The 14,370-nt window shown below is 25.9% G+C and overlaps 1 protein-coding gene across 1 annotated transcript in view; it reads left to right on the top strand.

Annotated features, from left to right (window-relative positions):
* Nucleotides 1–14,370, top strand: part of LOC136969304 (neuroendocrine convertase 2-like) — a 33,892-nt gene that overhangs the window by 12,120 nt on the left and 7,402 nt on the right. The window contains 1 exon segment of the mRNA XM_067263421.1: nt 3,291–3,422. Within this exon segment, the coding sequence (XP_067119522.1) occupies nt 3,291–3,422 (132 nt within the window).

Raw genomic sequence — 14,370 nt, 5'->3', positions numbered from 1 at the left:
AAAATAACAGTAAATTTTTGATATTTCTCTCTACGTATACAGTTCTTAATTTAATAAAAATTCGTTTTAATTATTAATTATTTTATCTTTGATGATTTCACCTAACAAAATAGAACCCCCAGTAAAACGATAATTAAAACGTTATATCCGAATTTTACAACATGTTATCGTATTTTAAGCACTCGGAGATAAAATATGGAAGATAATCGCATTTTATATATGTACTAGTCAATTTGAGAAACGTCAACCTTTCCTAAAGTATCGATCGTTATTCCTGTCACAATATATATATATCAATTTATGATTTTTTTGTTATTTTATTTCTCCTTTAAGTTTAAAAATAATCAGAAATATTCTTTAAATATTCACGTAAAAACTTTTTACAGGAATAATAGTAATAGATTGTTACTTCTCCACAAAGTAAAACTAGCGTAAAGTTAATATATGGAATTTAAAGTACCGTTTATTTATTTTAATTATAAAAAAATTCATCTTTTATCTTGGTTAAGACAAGGGTAATTATAAATTTGATTTAATAAAAGATAAACCAGTACTAAAAATAAATCTTATCTTTCTCTCCGTTGAGCTTTCGACCTTTGAATCTAGCGTGTTTTATCCATGTTTGATAAAATATCCATTATTCAAAATGAATTACTGTTACTACGTCTGTTAGATTAGAACGTTACAAGAATAAATGCGAAAAGGGAAATTTTTTAAATGTACAAGAAACGTGAAATCTTTTTCCAATTTTCTAATAAAATCGGCGATATTTCGAATATTTTATTTTTTTACAATTGTACATTTTACTGTAACTTGTTTACGTTAAATCGACTTGATTTTTTCTCTTATGTTACACACGAATTTAGTAAGGTATATTATTTATTCAAATGAATTACTGTATTTTTTATATGTACTTGGAAACAAATTGGAAATTGTTTTTATATCAAAATAAAAGAAATCTTTAGTTCTTCTAATTAAAAATTCTTCAACTTTTAATAAGATTTTAGGTATAAATTTCTATTTTCTTAAGGAATGGTATTAATAAGTTGTTGATCTTTTAATGGAGTGTTTTTGTTTCTAATGGAATGGAGTAAGCCTTTAAAATAAGCCGGATGTTAAAATAAGTTTGGTGTTTTTCCCTCTTGAATCGAGGTGTTGGGAGGAGAAGAGGGATTTACAGGGTGTAAGGAGCCTGGATAATTGAAACTCCAAAAGAAAAAAATATATATATATTATTCTTACAGCAACTGTAAATTAATTACAGTTTATCTTATAACATTAGAAGACAAGACATTAATATAAAAAACTAATAAAATGTTTCCAGATTTTAAATTAATTAAATCTTTTTTATTTTAATTAATTTACAAATCTATTTTGTTTTGCTTACAGTAAAAAAATAAATTAAATATATATCAGGTTAAATTAGTTTTAAAAAATTATTAAAAATATATTTTGTAAAATTCAATTTTATAATTTTATGCATGGTTTCATATAAATTATTACTTTATTTTTGTTTTAATTCTATAATCAATATTATAATAAATAGATGTGTGAAAAGAAAGTGAGGCTCTTAAAGTACAAATATTGAATTTTAAATTCTTACACACAAAATGGAAATATTCCATTATGAAAGAGAACATATTGAAGATCTTGTCCAATATCAACAGACTGCACTTCAGAAATCAAAATGAACTAAAAACACATCTCCCAAGGCATTATTGGAATAATAGGACAAGAAGTGGAATTGAATCTAATAAAAGAATTCAAAGGGGACTAGAATTTGGTTTTAGATGATGGAATGGTCTTCTCCCTAGTTTTATTTGTGAACACAATGAATTGAAACACAGTATGTTCTTTTTTTATGGTGTTTATACAGTAATAAGCACTATGTTGATATAATAAAATATATTGAGTTGCTTGTTTAGTCACAGCATTTTGGTTTCACTAAAAAAATTTTATGTACAGTTTAATTTAATGGTATTATTTATTAGTTTTTAAATCCTGTATATCCATTATAACAAAATTCTGTTATGTAACAAATGAAGTTTCTAATTTATATACGTTAAAGCTTTCAAGTAAAGAGAAAAGTCATTATTTGTGTTAATAGAGAGCAAATAAAAAATAAAAAGTAAATTGTTTTCAATGTAGAATGTCTAATTTTAGAATATTATTATATTTGTAATGCAGTTTACTTCACTTTTTAAAACCTTTAATGTTTTCTTACATTAACTTGATAATATCCTAGTCAAATTTTTATCTTGTTATTCCATAAAAATTTTTATGATGTTTTCTTTATCCCATTTTTATTCATTTGTTTTATTTCCCTAATTTATTTTTTTAAAATTAGATTAAAATAAATATATGTCATTTCTTCGCGGATTTATTGTTTGATTAAAATCATATTAAAATTTAAATTCAAAATTAAATTTATCTAATGAGAAAAATGTAAACATTTAAGTCATAAAAATTATTTAAAAATATATGTTTTTCCCTGTTTTTTTAATCATAAAAATTTATAGTGAAATAAATTTTCAGTTAGAAGTAAATAAATTGCCTCCGATTAAAAAATTAAAATTTTTTAAAGTATAATTTAAGCATGGAATTTAACTAATTAGTAAATAATTGCTTGTACTACATCCAAATGATTAGTAATAAAACTGGAAAAATGGCTTTTAAAGATAATTTGCTAATAAATAAATAAACTTCTATCCGCATCAATTAATGATAATTGAATAATTTTATAAGATTTCAATTAAATCAAATTACTTAAAAGATTGAAAGTGATTAAAAGTACAAAAAAGTTGACAAAAAGTTATTTTTACCTTTTACGATAATTTAAAATGCTTAAAAAGATTTTAAAATTACAAATAAATTAATTTATCCATGAAATTTAATTTATTTCATTTAAACTTAAATAAAAAAAAACTTTTGTATATGAAAGGTTGTTTTAGAGTAAATTTAATTTCTTTCTGATTTATTTCATATAAAATGAATTTTAAATAAAATCGTATATTGATTTTGAATAAATGAAAAAAACTGTATACAGGTAAGTGCCAGTTTCAAATGTCAAAAATCATACAAAGGAAATTCATTTAAAGAGTAAGTTATTTTAAAATTTGAAATTGTAAATGTGTGTCAAATCGACCTGACAAACAATTCACATATTATTATTTACATTTGAAAGGAAATGTACTCTTCAATCATGAAATATTAATGTACTGTTAGAAAGCTTCAGTATTTCATAGTGGGGAAAAAAACCATGTGTTTTGTTATTTTGATTTTTCTTTCAGGTGGAACTAGCACTTCAACAAAGAGGTTTTAAAAGAGTTAAAAGAGGATATAAGCAGTTAAGATTAGGTGTCGAGAACAGGAAATTGTCACAGGAACCTACAGATCCTTATTTTCCTTATCAATGGTATTTGGTGAGTATACATTTAAAAATATCTAAGAAAATAAAATTTTATGTAAAAATAATTAATGGCGTATAATCTCCTAATCTCTAATGAAGTAATATTTTATAGAGTATATTTAATTACTGCCTAAAATATTTATTAATTATTATGGTAGGTAGATTATAGTTTCTTAATGATGAAAACAACATAATGATAATTAGCTAAAGGTTAAAGGTTAGAGCTCTGTTGTTGATTTATCCATTGAGGTATTGTTTTTTTAAAATATTTTAAAATGAAATATTTATAATTAATTTATTTGTAATATTTACAAGTGTTTGTGAATGTTATGTTCTTGCTTAAGGAAGCATTTCAACAGAATAAAGGAAACTGAAGCAGAATTGTTTACTTGTCACATCTTTTTCTATTTATTTTTGCCAAAGATAATTTAAAAATGAAGATTTTAAAAGAATTTTATATAAAACTATAACTTATTTTTTTTTAAAGAAAGAGTCGCGTAACGTCGTGGTTTCTTCTCTTCTCAAAGCCACAATAATGCATTAATATTTTCATGCTTTTATCAATAAAGAGACTTTCGTGTTCAGAATATGAAAAGTTATATCTCTTTTAAATCGCTTAGTTGATTTATTCAGGAGTGTGTTGTGGGTGGTTAAGTGTATTGTGTTATAAGTGATATGCTGACATCTGTCACAGCCCACATCGTGTTTTATTATCATGAAGCAACCTTTACAATTCGGTCATCAACCCTATATTATACCCAAGAAAACGAAAAAAAACTGTTTTAGACTTAAATAAATATATTAATTTTATTTACTTCTTATATTTACGCTGTTAGAACGTGTAAAATAACGTTTAAATTTATATTTATTTGATTAAAACTATTAAAAGCCGATAAATACTCGAAAGACATTTTAATATAAAATTTATTTATTTAAAATTTGAAAAGAAATCGAATAGATAATTAAATATTTAATTAACGGTTTTCTAAAAATATATTCTAAATACCAATAATTTATAAAATTTTCATTAAGTCCGATCCCACACGAGATACTGCACATGACCCCTTCTATCTCCCCACCTTCTTGAGTCCCGTATTCCAAAATTTAACAGCATCATAGCCTCTTATGTACAAGTTACCGTGTCAAATTTCGTTCCTTAATCTTTACTCTGCCCTCAGATATTAAACGAAACAGATTATCCAGAGGGTTTCACCCCTTTTTTTTAATTTTTTGAGTTCAGGGGAATCTCAAAACGTGGAGATTTGCAAAACACCTGTATAATCAAATTCGACACGATTACAATACTTTCCCTTGTGTTATAACACCAGAAAAGTAAAACGAATATTGCTAATGTGATGGAGCTCGTGGGTAATTTAAAAATAGATTTTTAAAAATGATTAATGTTACCTATGGTTCCAAAATGGCGGCTCGTCTCTGATTCCAGCAAATAGAAGAAAGGAAACAGTGGGGACGCACGTTCTAACCTAACCTATTCTAATAAATTACCATAATTATTACCAACAAAATTATTAGAATAGGTTAGGTTAGAACGTGCGTCCCCACTGTTTCCTTTCTTCTATTTGCTGGAATCAGAGACGAGCCGCCATTTTGGAACCATAGGTAACATTAACCAAAAATTATATTAAATATTTATTTTAAATTAATATTTATTGATATTTTACATCTTCATTTAAATTCTCTTCGTTTATAAGTAATATTTATGTAGTTCTAAAGCAGATTTAATGATGTCGAGACATTGTTTGGGTATAAACTTATAAGGGTCAAGGTTTTAGTACAGAGAAAACAATGCCAAAAAAATATAAAATAAATAAATAGTTTTTCTCGTTCCATTTTTATACTAAAAATACATTCAGTTTCAGAAAACAATTTTTAATATATACATAAAAAAACTGTAAACATATATAAATATGTTTTTCTATCTTCGTGATACTTAAAATCACAGAATTTTCCTGAAATATTTATACTTTCCACAAGAAATTCAATGCTGTGAAATCTCTGAACAACGTTTAAACATGGCCGTTGTTTGGAGGTTATTTTGTACACATTTTTATCTAAAAAAAAGAAAACTTACTGAAAAATAATGACCGCCATTTACAGGTGGCCGTTATTGAAGGTTCGAGTGTATTTGAATCCAGTTTAAGATTTTTTGATAAAATTGTTTAAAAAAATGTTTAATATAGTAAAAACATTGTAAGAAATTTTATACTTTATATATTAAAATATTAATGATATACTTATTTATAAACCTTTTAAAATTATTACTTGATAAAAAGTTGAAAAAAATCCTTTAAGAAAGATTTGTCTACCTTCGCAAATTACCGAGATGTAAGCCTGTAGAATTCTATACAATTATTATAGAAAATAAAGCTAAAAATAGTCTTTTTTATAGTTTTTAATAGCTCATATAGTAGCTTTTATATGTTCAATTGATGTTTTATTTGAGTTAAACAAAGAAAGATTTATCTGAAATCTCTCTAACTTTTTGATTTTCTTTTTTAACTTATAAAATCATATAATTGAAGCCAGCTTCATATTTTTTCTAGTATTTATTGGACTGCAATTTTAAAATATTGTAGACCTATAAATTCCCACTGTCGTCTCTGTCTGTCTGACTCTGACCGTCTGTCTTTCCTTAATCTCGAGAACGAAGTTAGATAGATAAAAGGATGAGACCAAATATGAAAATCTTAGCGGAAGTAGACCCTAATTAACTATATGTGAACTTCCGATGAAAACCGGAAATCACGTGAATTCAATTCAAAAAATTTTACCCCAAAAGGAGTTAGATAATGACCGGCAAGACTCTCTTGCTAGGAGGAAAAGCATGATATACAGAAGCAAGCCACTAATTTGAGGTGGAGAGCATATATTTTAAATTAAATAAATTAAAAATATTATTATTAAAAATTGCAGTCCGTTAATTTTTGCTCATTAAGAAAGAAAAATGTACTACTAGATCTTGCTTTATGACCACACTCTTTACAACGCTCGTTTACATTATTTTTATGAATTTTAAGTTACGACTGTACGAAGTTCCGTATTTAAGTACAGTAGTTTTTGTTAGTTTTAACTACATAATACCAAATAGAAATGGCTATTTCCAGAAATATAATCTCAATTAATAACACTTAAGTTTAATAGTACTAGTACGGCTCGCTTTACGACGGGTTTCCAGTAGCTGCTATAACAGCAATTTAAATTATAGTAGCCAATCGACATTTCAATTCAGATGTTGATGCTTTAATATGACACTGTTGATCAGCTTCTGCACGGCTGAAGAAATACAAATAAACCATAGATCTGCACGAAAGTATTGACTAGTATACCGTCATACCTTCAATAACGGCCACCTGTAAACGGCGGACATCTTTTATGTTCCAGTCAGTAGCCGTTATTCAGAAGTTTGACTGTGTTTCAGTTTATTTCCTTTAGTTCTTATTTCTATATTTTATCTATTAAATCTTAAATCTGTATAAATTTTCGGAAAGGAGCTAAATAAATTTTTACAAACTTAATGTCACAATGCCGGGCAGCAATTTTTAAACATATTTTTCATTTATTTAATTTAAAATATATGCTCTCCACCTCAAATTAGTAGTGGCTTGCCCCTGTACATCATACTTTTCCTGTTAGCAGCGGAGTCGTGCCGGTCGTCTAACTAACTCCTTTCGGGGTAAAATTTTGAATTAAACCGGAAGTTTATGTATAGTTAGTTAATCGAGGCCTCCTGCCCCTAAGCTTTCCATATCTAGTCTCAATTTTCATTTATATAACTTCGTTCTCGAGATTACAGAAAAGCGGGAATTTATAGGTTTACAATCTTTATCAAAATGCAGCCTAATAAAGGACATATGATTATGCAATCGCCTTACCATATACAATACAGAACTTACAATACACAATGTAAAATATACAGCATACAATGTAAAATATACAGCATACAATACACTCGCGAGTGTTGTGTGTGTGTGTGTGTGTGTATGTATTGAAACTCAAAAACATGTTTTTCAAAATTCTAACATTAATACAACCGAAGATTCTATATAAATTAAACATCTAATTTTATAATGATTTTTTGAATAATCCCCAGTCTCATTTTACGATTTTTTTATTCAAATTATCCAATTAACCTTTTTCTGTTAACCTCAGATTGTGAATCGATTCCTAAGATAGTAGTATTTTTTTAATTAAAAAAAATATATATATAAATCGCCTTACTTTTAAACTTTAAAATTTTTAATTATCCTTAAAATCTTTAATTAAATTTCGTGAATAAAATTATAAAACGGAATTTAAAAATAATTATCTTAATTTATTAGTTGCTTCTTTGAACATTTTTCTTTTTAGCTTTAAAGTAGCAAATGAAAAAAAGTAATAATAATAATAATAATAAATGTAATTAAGTCTAGATTAGTGATAAATCGATTCATTAAATTCGTGAAACTGTTAAGAAGGACAATATTATTTTATTAATTTATATATACGAATGAATATTATAGTCCTACTTGTTTATAAGAAATAAAGAAAAGGTAAAATAGTAGGATCATTACAGTGATTGAACTTTAAAATATCAAGGATTCTTTTTCTAAAATTTATATACAGTAAAACCTGTCCAAAACTAAACCTTAATAAAACGGAAATCTGCCTTAACGGGTTTAATTCTTCGGAACACAGCGATTTTTTTTTTTTTTTTTTTTTTAAAAAAGAAACCTGCTAAACCGGATAAAATATTCGATACCGTGCCAGTCCGGTTTACACAGGTTATAATGTACAGTGAAATCTGTGTAAACCGGACTGGCACGATATCGAATATTTTATCCGGTTTGGCAGGTTTCTATTTTGAATAGGTTTTTTTTAACACGGAAAATCGCTCCGTTCCGAAGAATTTTACCCGTTCAGGCAGGTTTTCCTTTTATTAAGGTTCCGTTTCAGACAAGTTTTACTGTATTTATTTAATTATTTAATTTAATGAATAATGTGAAATAAAATAAACAAGTTTTAAATGTTCATGACATATCTAAAACACAAAGAAAACAACAAAAATATTTATTTTATGTCAAATTTTAACTAATTATAATTAAGTTAATTCTGTTCAAAAGAATTTTTAACATAAATCTACACTTTTTAATTTAAGTAAAATATTTGAATTTTTATTCTATTTTTTATAGAATAAATCTAAAAATCATTTAGTTAAAATAAAATGAACACAGAATTACATTTAAGAGATCGATATTACGTGTTAGATATGAGCGCAAATCTGCAAAAATAATTTCGAATAACATATTTAAATGAAATTTTCTCATTTTATAATGTAGTTAATTGATAAAATTCTAGAATTTTAAACTAAATTAAATAAAATTTTAATTATGCTAATGCCCTTATCATTGATTTATATTAGTGCTTTACATGCTTACTAGACAATAAAACTTAATTTAGTTTTAAAATATCAAATTATCTTTCGAACCAATTTTAAGCTAAACTAATTATTTAAAGATAATAAGAGCCAAGTTGGCTTTTAAATACGTTTACATTTATCCAATTATTCGGAATTTTTATTTAGTTTTTTCTTCAATTGTTTCGCTGTTTACGTGCTTTTTAAAAATAACTTTTCGTTTTCTTGAAGGATAATCTTAAATATTCTTCGAATTTATACAAACTTTTATCAAAATAATTGGAATTTATCTTGATAAAATTCCTCCAACAAACTAGTCAAAAATTCATAATAATTTATACTTTAAAGCATTATTTATTCATTTACATATGTATACAATATATATTATTAACCTTTGTTTTTATATTTTGATATGAATTTATGTAAAAATGGTTGACAAAATTCATAATTCTGTAAAAATGCTGATGAATTATATATTAATCTAAGTATGCGTGAATATATAATTTGTTAAAACAGTAAAAGTTTTCCCTCATGTTGTATATAGCACAGGGATAACACAGGAAACTTGTATATAGCGATCGGTCAAAAATGACCCCCCTCCCCTAAGTTTTTTTTTGACTCTTTGACTTTTTTGACTTTGACTTTTTTGACCCTAAAATGTCGAGAAATGCAAAAAATTAGGTGTTTTCCCTGTATTTCTGGATGTGTATTGGGGGGGGGTGCACGATTTTGTTCACTCACTTTCAAGCTTAATCAATAACTCGTGTTTTTTGTCGAAAATTTGTGAAATTTTGCAGGGAAATTTAGGCAGTAGGGTCATCGATCCTATAAAATTTCGGTGATTAAAGGTCGAGAGGTAAGAAGATAGAGGTGGTAACGTGTCGTCGTATCGCGGATAAAATCGGATTTAATGGATATTTTACTATTATTAGCATTTACAACTTTTTTTTTATATAAAACTCGTCTCTGCCCTTAAAATCGAGCTTTTTGCCATTTTATAATAATTAATAATATAAAAAGTTTTAAAATAAAATATCATAACGGATGACGCTACAGGCAATTTTAAATGTTTTTGCCGGGAAAGTTACTCAACTCGTTGCTGAATTCTTTTTTATAGAAAATTTATTTTTAAAAAATGCAAATATCTGCTCCTGCAATCTTTATATATTAAACCAAGGTTTATTTGTAATTATTTGTATAATATTTTTATATTTAAAACTTTTTAAAATTATAATTTAATCTTTTTTTTTCTTTTTTTTAATAGTGAACCTTTTATTTTCCTGCATTACAAGGCAAAAGTGCATTCGTCTTCTTCCTTAATTTGAATATTTTCGGCGTTTTGTACGTTTTATAAAACTTAATTATTGAGATTTTAAAAACTCTTTTAACCTTTCCACCATTTTTTAATGTGTGTGAATTTTGTAATATTTCATTTATAAATAATAAAAATGCATTTAGCAGATTTCAATTATGTACAGTACAATACATAATGGAAGCAAGCTTGAAAAGAAAAACAAATTTTGTTATGGAGAATGATAATAATTCAAAGTAAACGAAAGATTTATCCTTTAATGTTTAACTGTCAGAAACATTTACTTTATTAAATAATGATTTTATAATCTTTAGTTATTATATAATACTTTTTGGATTTTATTGTTGCGCATTTAATTTTTTCGTATCATTCGCTTTCGAAATTGTGCTTAAATATAGCTGCATTACAGCATTTTTAAAAAAATATAACTACATTCAAACTTCTGAACAACGGTCACTTATTACGTTCCCGTCGGTGGCCGCCGTTTGCAGGTTATTTTACACGTTACTCGAGAAAACGGTCTCCATTTACAGATGGCCGTTATTGGAGGTTCGACTGTAGAAGAAAAACATTTCTTTTCGCGTTAATTTAAAACACGGTAAAACCTGCATAAACCGGAATCGCACGGTACCCAATATTTTTCCGGTTTGGCAGGTTTCCGTTTTGAATAAGTGTTTTTTTTTTTAACGTAGAAATTCGCTTCGTTTCGAAGAATTTTCCGTTCTGGACAGGTTTTTACTTAGTTAAAAGAATAAATTTAATTCTTAAATCAGTTAATTACTTTTTTTTAATTTGAAAATAATATTTTTAAGCAGTCTGTAATACAAAAAAAAATTTAAAGTATAAAATATACTAATTACAAAATAAAAACAAAACTTCATTTGTGAATTAGTGAATTAGGGAGAATTTTAATGAATTTAATTAAACACTAAAACAAACTTTTAGCAACTCTGAAAAGAATTTTTTTTTTAAATTGTTCAGGTTTATTTCAATCGATAGTTTGCAAGTGGCTTCAGAGAATTCTTTCTAGAAGCATCAGATCTCTCTCCACTTAGCTCGAGAAGCTTACAACTAATGTTTTTTTTTCACCATTTTCTTATGGAGAAATGGAAGCTTCACGGTTTTCCTTATCTCTTCTCTCGAAATGATACTTAGTATGGCTGAAAGAATATTATTGCTTCCTAGATATATATATACACACACAACAGTTTTATAGCAAAGTTCTTTCAGTTGTGTAATCGCAGAATAGAGTTGTCCTCCAAAATTATCTTGTCGACATTCTTCAGCGCTTGTCCTTTATCTAAAAAACACCATAATTCTAATCTCTTACAATTATATTTATCTATACATTGATTCTGGAGCTTTATACACGTCTTATAATTTAAATGTAAGGTAGGTGGGCCCATCACGCCCCCTCATTACAGTCCAAACTTATTGAACCATAATGTGGCCCTATCTCGTTTATGCTTCGACTTGTCTCTAATAAATGGGTTTTATAAATTAAATAACGAAATTATTATATTGAGTATTAATAGCATGTGTTAGATACTTTAAATATTGTCATATTATTACTTTCCCGGCTGTTATATATAACATGACAATGGGTCAAAAAAATGGCAGCCAAGATTTTAACATTTTTGGACTCAGGACAGCTTGAAACGTCGAGAAGAAATGCAAAAAAAAAAAAAAAAAAAAAAAACGGCGGTAATTTCTGTACGTATGGATGTTAGTGTGTTGGAGGGACACGATTTTGTTCACCCTCTTTGAAGTTTAATAGGTAACTCCTGTGCTTTTTGTCGAAAATTTCTGAAATTTGGCAGGAAGGTTTGTGTATTAGGGGAATTGATGCTATTAAATTTTGGTGGTTAAAGGTCGAGGGGGTGGGTAAATAAATAGGGTCGTGTGTATCTCCAGTAGGGTCGAACTTAATGACGATTTTACTTGTTATTAACATTTACAATTGTTTATAAAACCCATCCCTGTCTCAAAATTAATCCTTTTCCCATTTTATAATTTTTAAAAATATAAAAAGTTTTTAAAATAAAATATCATAACAGATGACGCAACTAAATGTTGCCGGGAAAGTTAAGCAACTCGTTGCTAGCTTTTCTGTTATATTACAATCGTATCACAGCAGGACATTAAAATTTTTCTCGTTAAAGTCAATTTTATCAAATCTTGGATATTAAAATAATGTTAAATCTTTAATAAATCTAATTTAATATCCATAATTTTATATTTTATTATAATATATATGTCACTTAAAAAATACAATATTGTAATTATTAAAATAGGTGGGAAAAATTGTATATTTTTAAATATCAAAATAATATTTTAAAAAACTATTTTTTAAATATTTAATAAAAATTCTATTTTATAATTACTAATTATTAAAATTGATAGTCTCTCGTCGAAGTCCCTAATGGTTTTTAAAGTGTTTTAAATTGTTTTTAAGCATTTTATTTACAAAATAAATTTTAGAAATAATTTTAAAATAAGTTTTCTGATCTAAAAGAATCGATTATATAGTTTATAAACTGAATTTACTGCGCTTAAAACGAGAGAAAAATACTTTAAACCGTTGCCATAACAGTAATATCGTCTTTAACAGATAACAATATATTATTATAATTCTATTAAAATATAAAACGATAAGTCCTATAATTAAATATAAAGTTTATCGTTATAATTAATTATCAAATAAATAAATTATGATAAAAGTTTTACCTTATAAAAATCATTCTTCTGAGAATAATTAAAATTCGTGCATATAGAAATTAATTAAATAAACTTTTAAGTATAAAATTAATTCATTTAACGATTTTAATAAAATTTTATGTATAAAAACAATTTAATTACGTTTATATAAATCTCATTTTTTACCGATTTAATTAAAATATATGTATAATAAACAGATTTATTTTTAAATTAAAGAATAAAGTAATTTTGTATGTCAATTAAATATTTACTATTTAAATTAATTTATAAATATATTGAATTTTTTTACATATAAAGCACGCTTTTATAGTTATATATTTATAAATACTTTAAATAATTAACTATTATTAATAGTTTAAAATTATTCTCTAGCTTAAAAAAATGTATTTGATTAATTAAAACAAATTAAATTTATATGGAAATTAATTTTAGTTTTTAATCAACTTGCAAAAATAAATTCCGAGTGAGATTATTAAAAGTAAATATTGAGTTTAGGGAAAATGAACATTTCAAAATTTATCATTTTTTAAGTCAAATTCATCCAGAAATTCGCTATTTCTGTAATGTATAACAGAGGGGAAGTATGGCGATCGCTCAAAAAATGACCACCCCCCTCCCCAAGGTTTTTACATTTTCGGATTCGGAGACATTGAAACGTCGGAAAATTCAAAAACAAAAAAAAAATTTGGGGATTTTTTTCTGTATGTAGGGATATTCGTTTGTCTGGAGTACGATTTTTGTTCACCCACTTCAAGCTTAATAACTCGTGCGCCTTTTGTCGAAAATTTCTGAAATTTTTCAGGGAAATTTATGGATATTAGGGTAATGGATGCTACGAAATTTTCGTGGTTAAAGGTGAATAGGGAGGGGGATAGAGGGAGGTCGCTTGTCGTATCTCGAGTGGGGTCGGACTTAATGAAGATTTTTACTCGTTATCATCATTTACAATTTTTTATAAAACTCGTCTCTAACCTTAAGATTTTGCCATTTTATAACTGTTAATAAAATTTTAAAAAAGTGTTTTTTTAAAATAAAATATGAATTTTTTTATTAAATTTAAATGAAATATTCGAATAAGTGACAAGAAAATAATAAGTATTAAAAAATAGTAATTATTATACCTTAATATAATAAGCTATTTTGATTAGAAGACAGTCAAAATCATGAAAATCCATTTGCAACAAGGAAAATCTAATTTTCATCCGAAAAACTGAAAGAATAAATCCTAATCTAATTTCTGTACTAATTCAACACGTAATACAGTATTACAAATTGGAGAGAATATTTAATTTATTCTGGCAAAGCTGATTTATAAAAATTTAATTAAAAAAAATATATATATCAAAGGAAGACAATTCTTCTTATAGAATTTCTTAGTAACCTGTTATAATTTATTACTTCAGTTATTGCTCTCCATCCTCCTTCGATTAATGTATAACTTATACGCATTATATTATTGTACGTCTTCAATATTCTAAGCTAGAAACAATTCCGTATTATTCTATAATGGAATATTAT

This window comes from Centruroides vittatus, unplaced genomic scaffold (assembly GCF_030686945.1).
Source record: "Centruroides vittatus isolate TY-2023 unplaced genomic scaffold, ASM3068694v2 contig_1776, whole genome shotgun sequence".
Classification (NCBI taxonomy): domain Eukaryota; kingdom Metazoa; phylum Arthropoda; class Arachnida; order Scorpiones; family Buthidae; genus Centruroides; species Centruroides vittatus.
The sequence above is the reverse complement of the archived record's forward strand: the minus strand, read 5'-3'. Positions and strand labels throughout refer to the sequence as shown.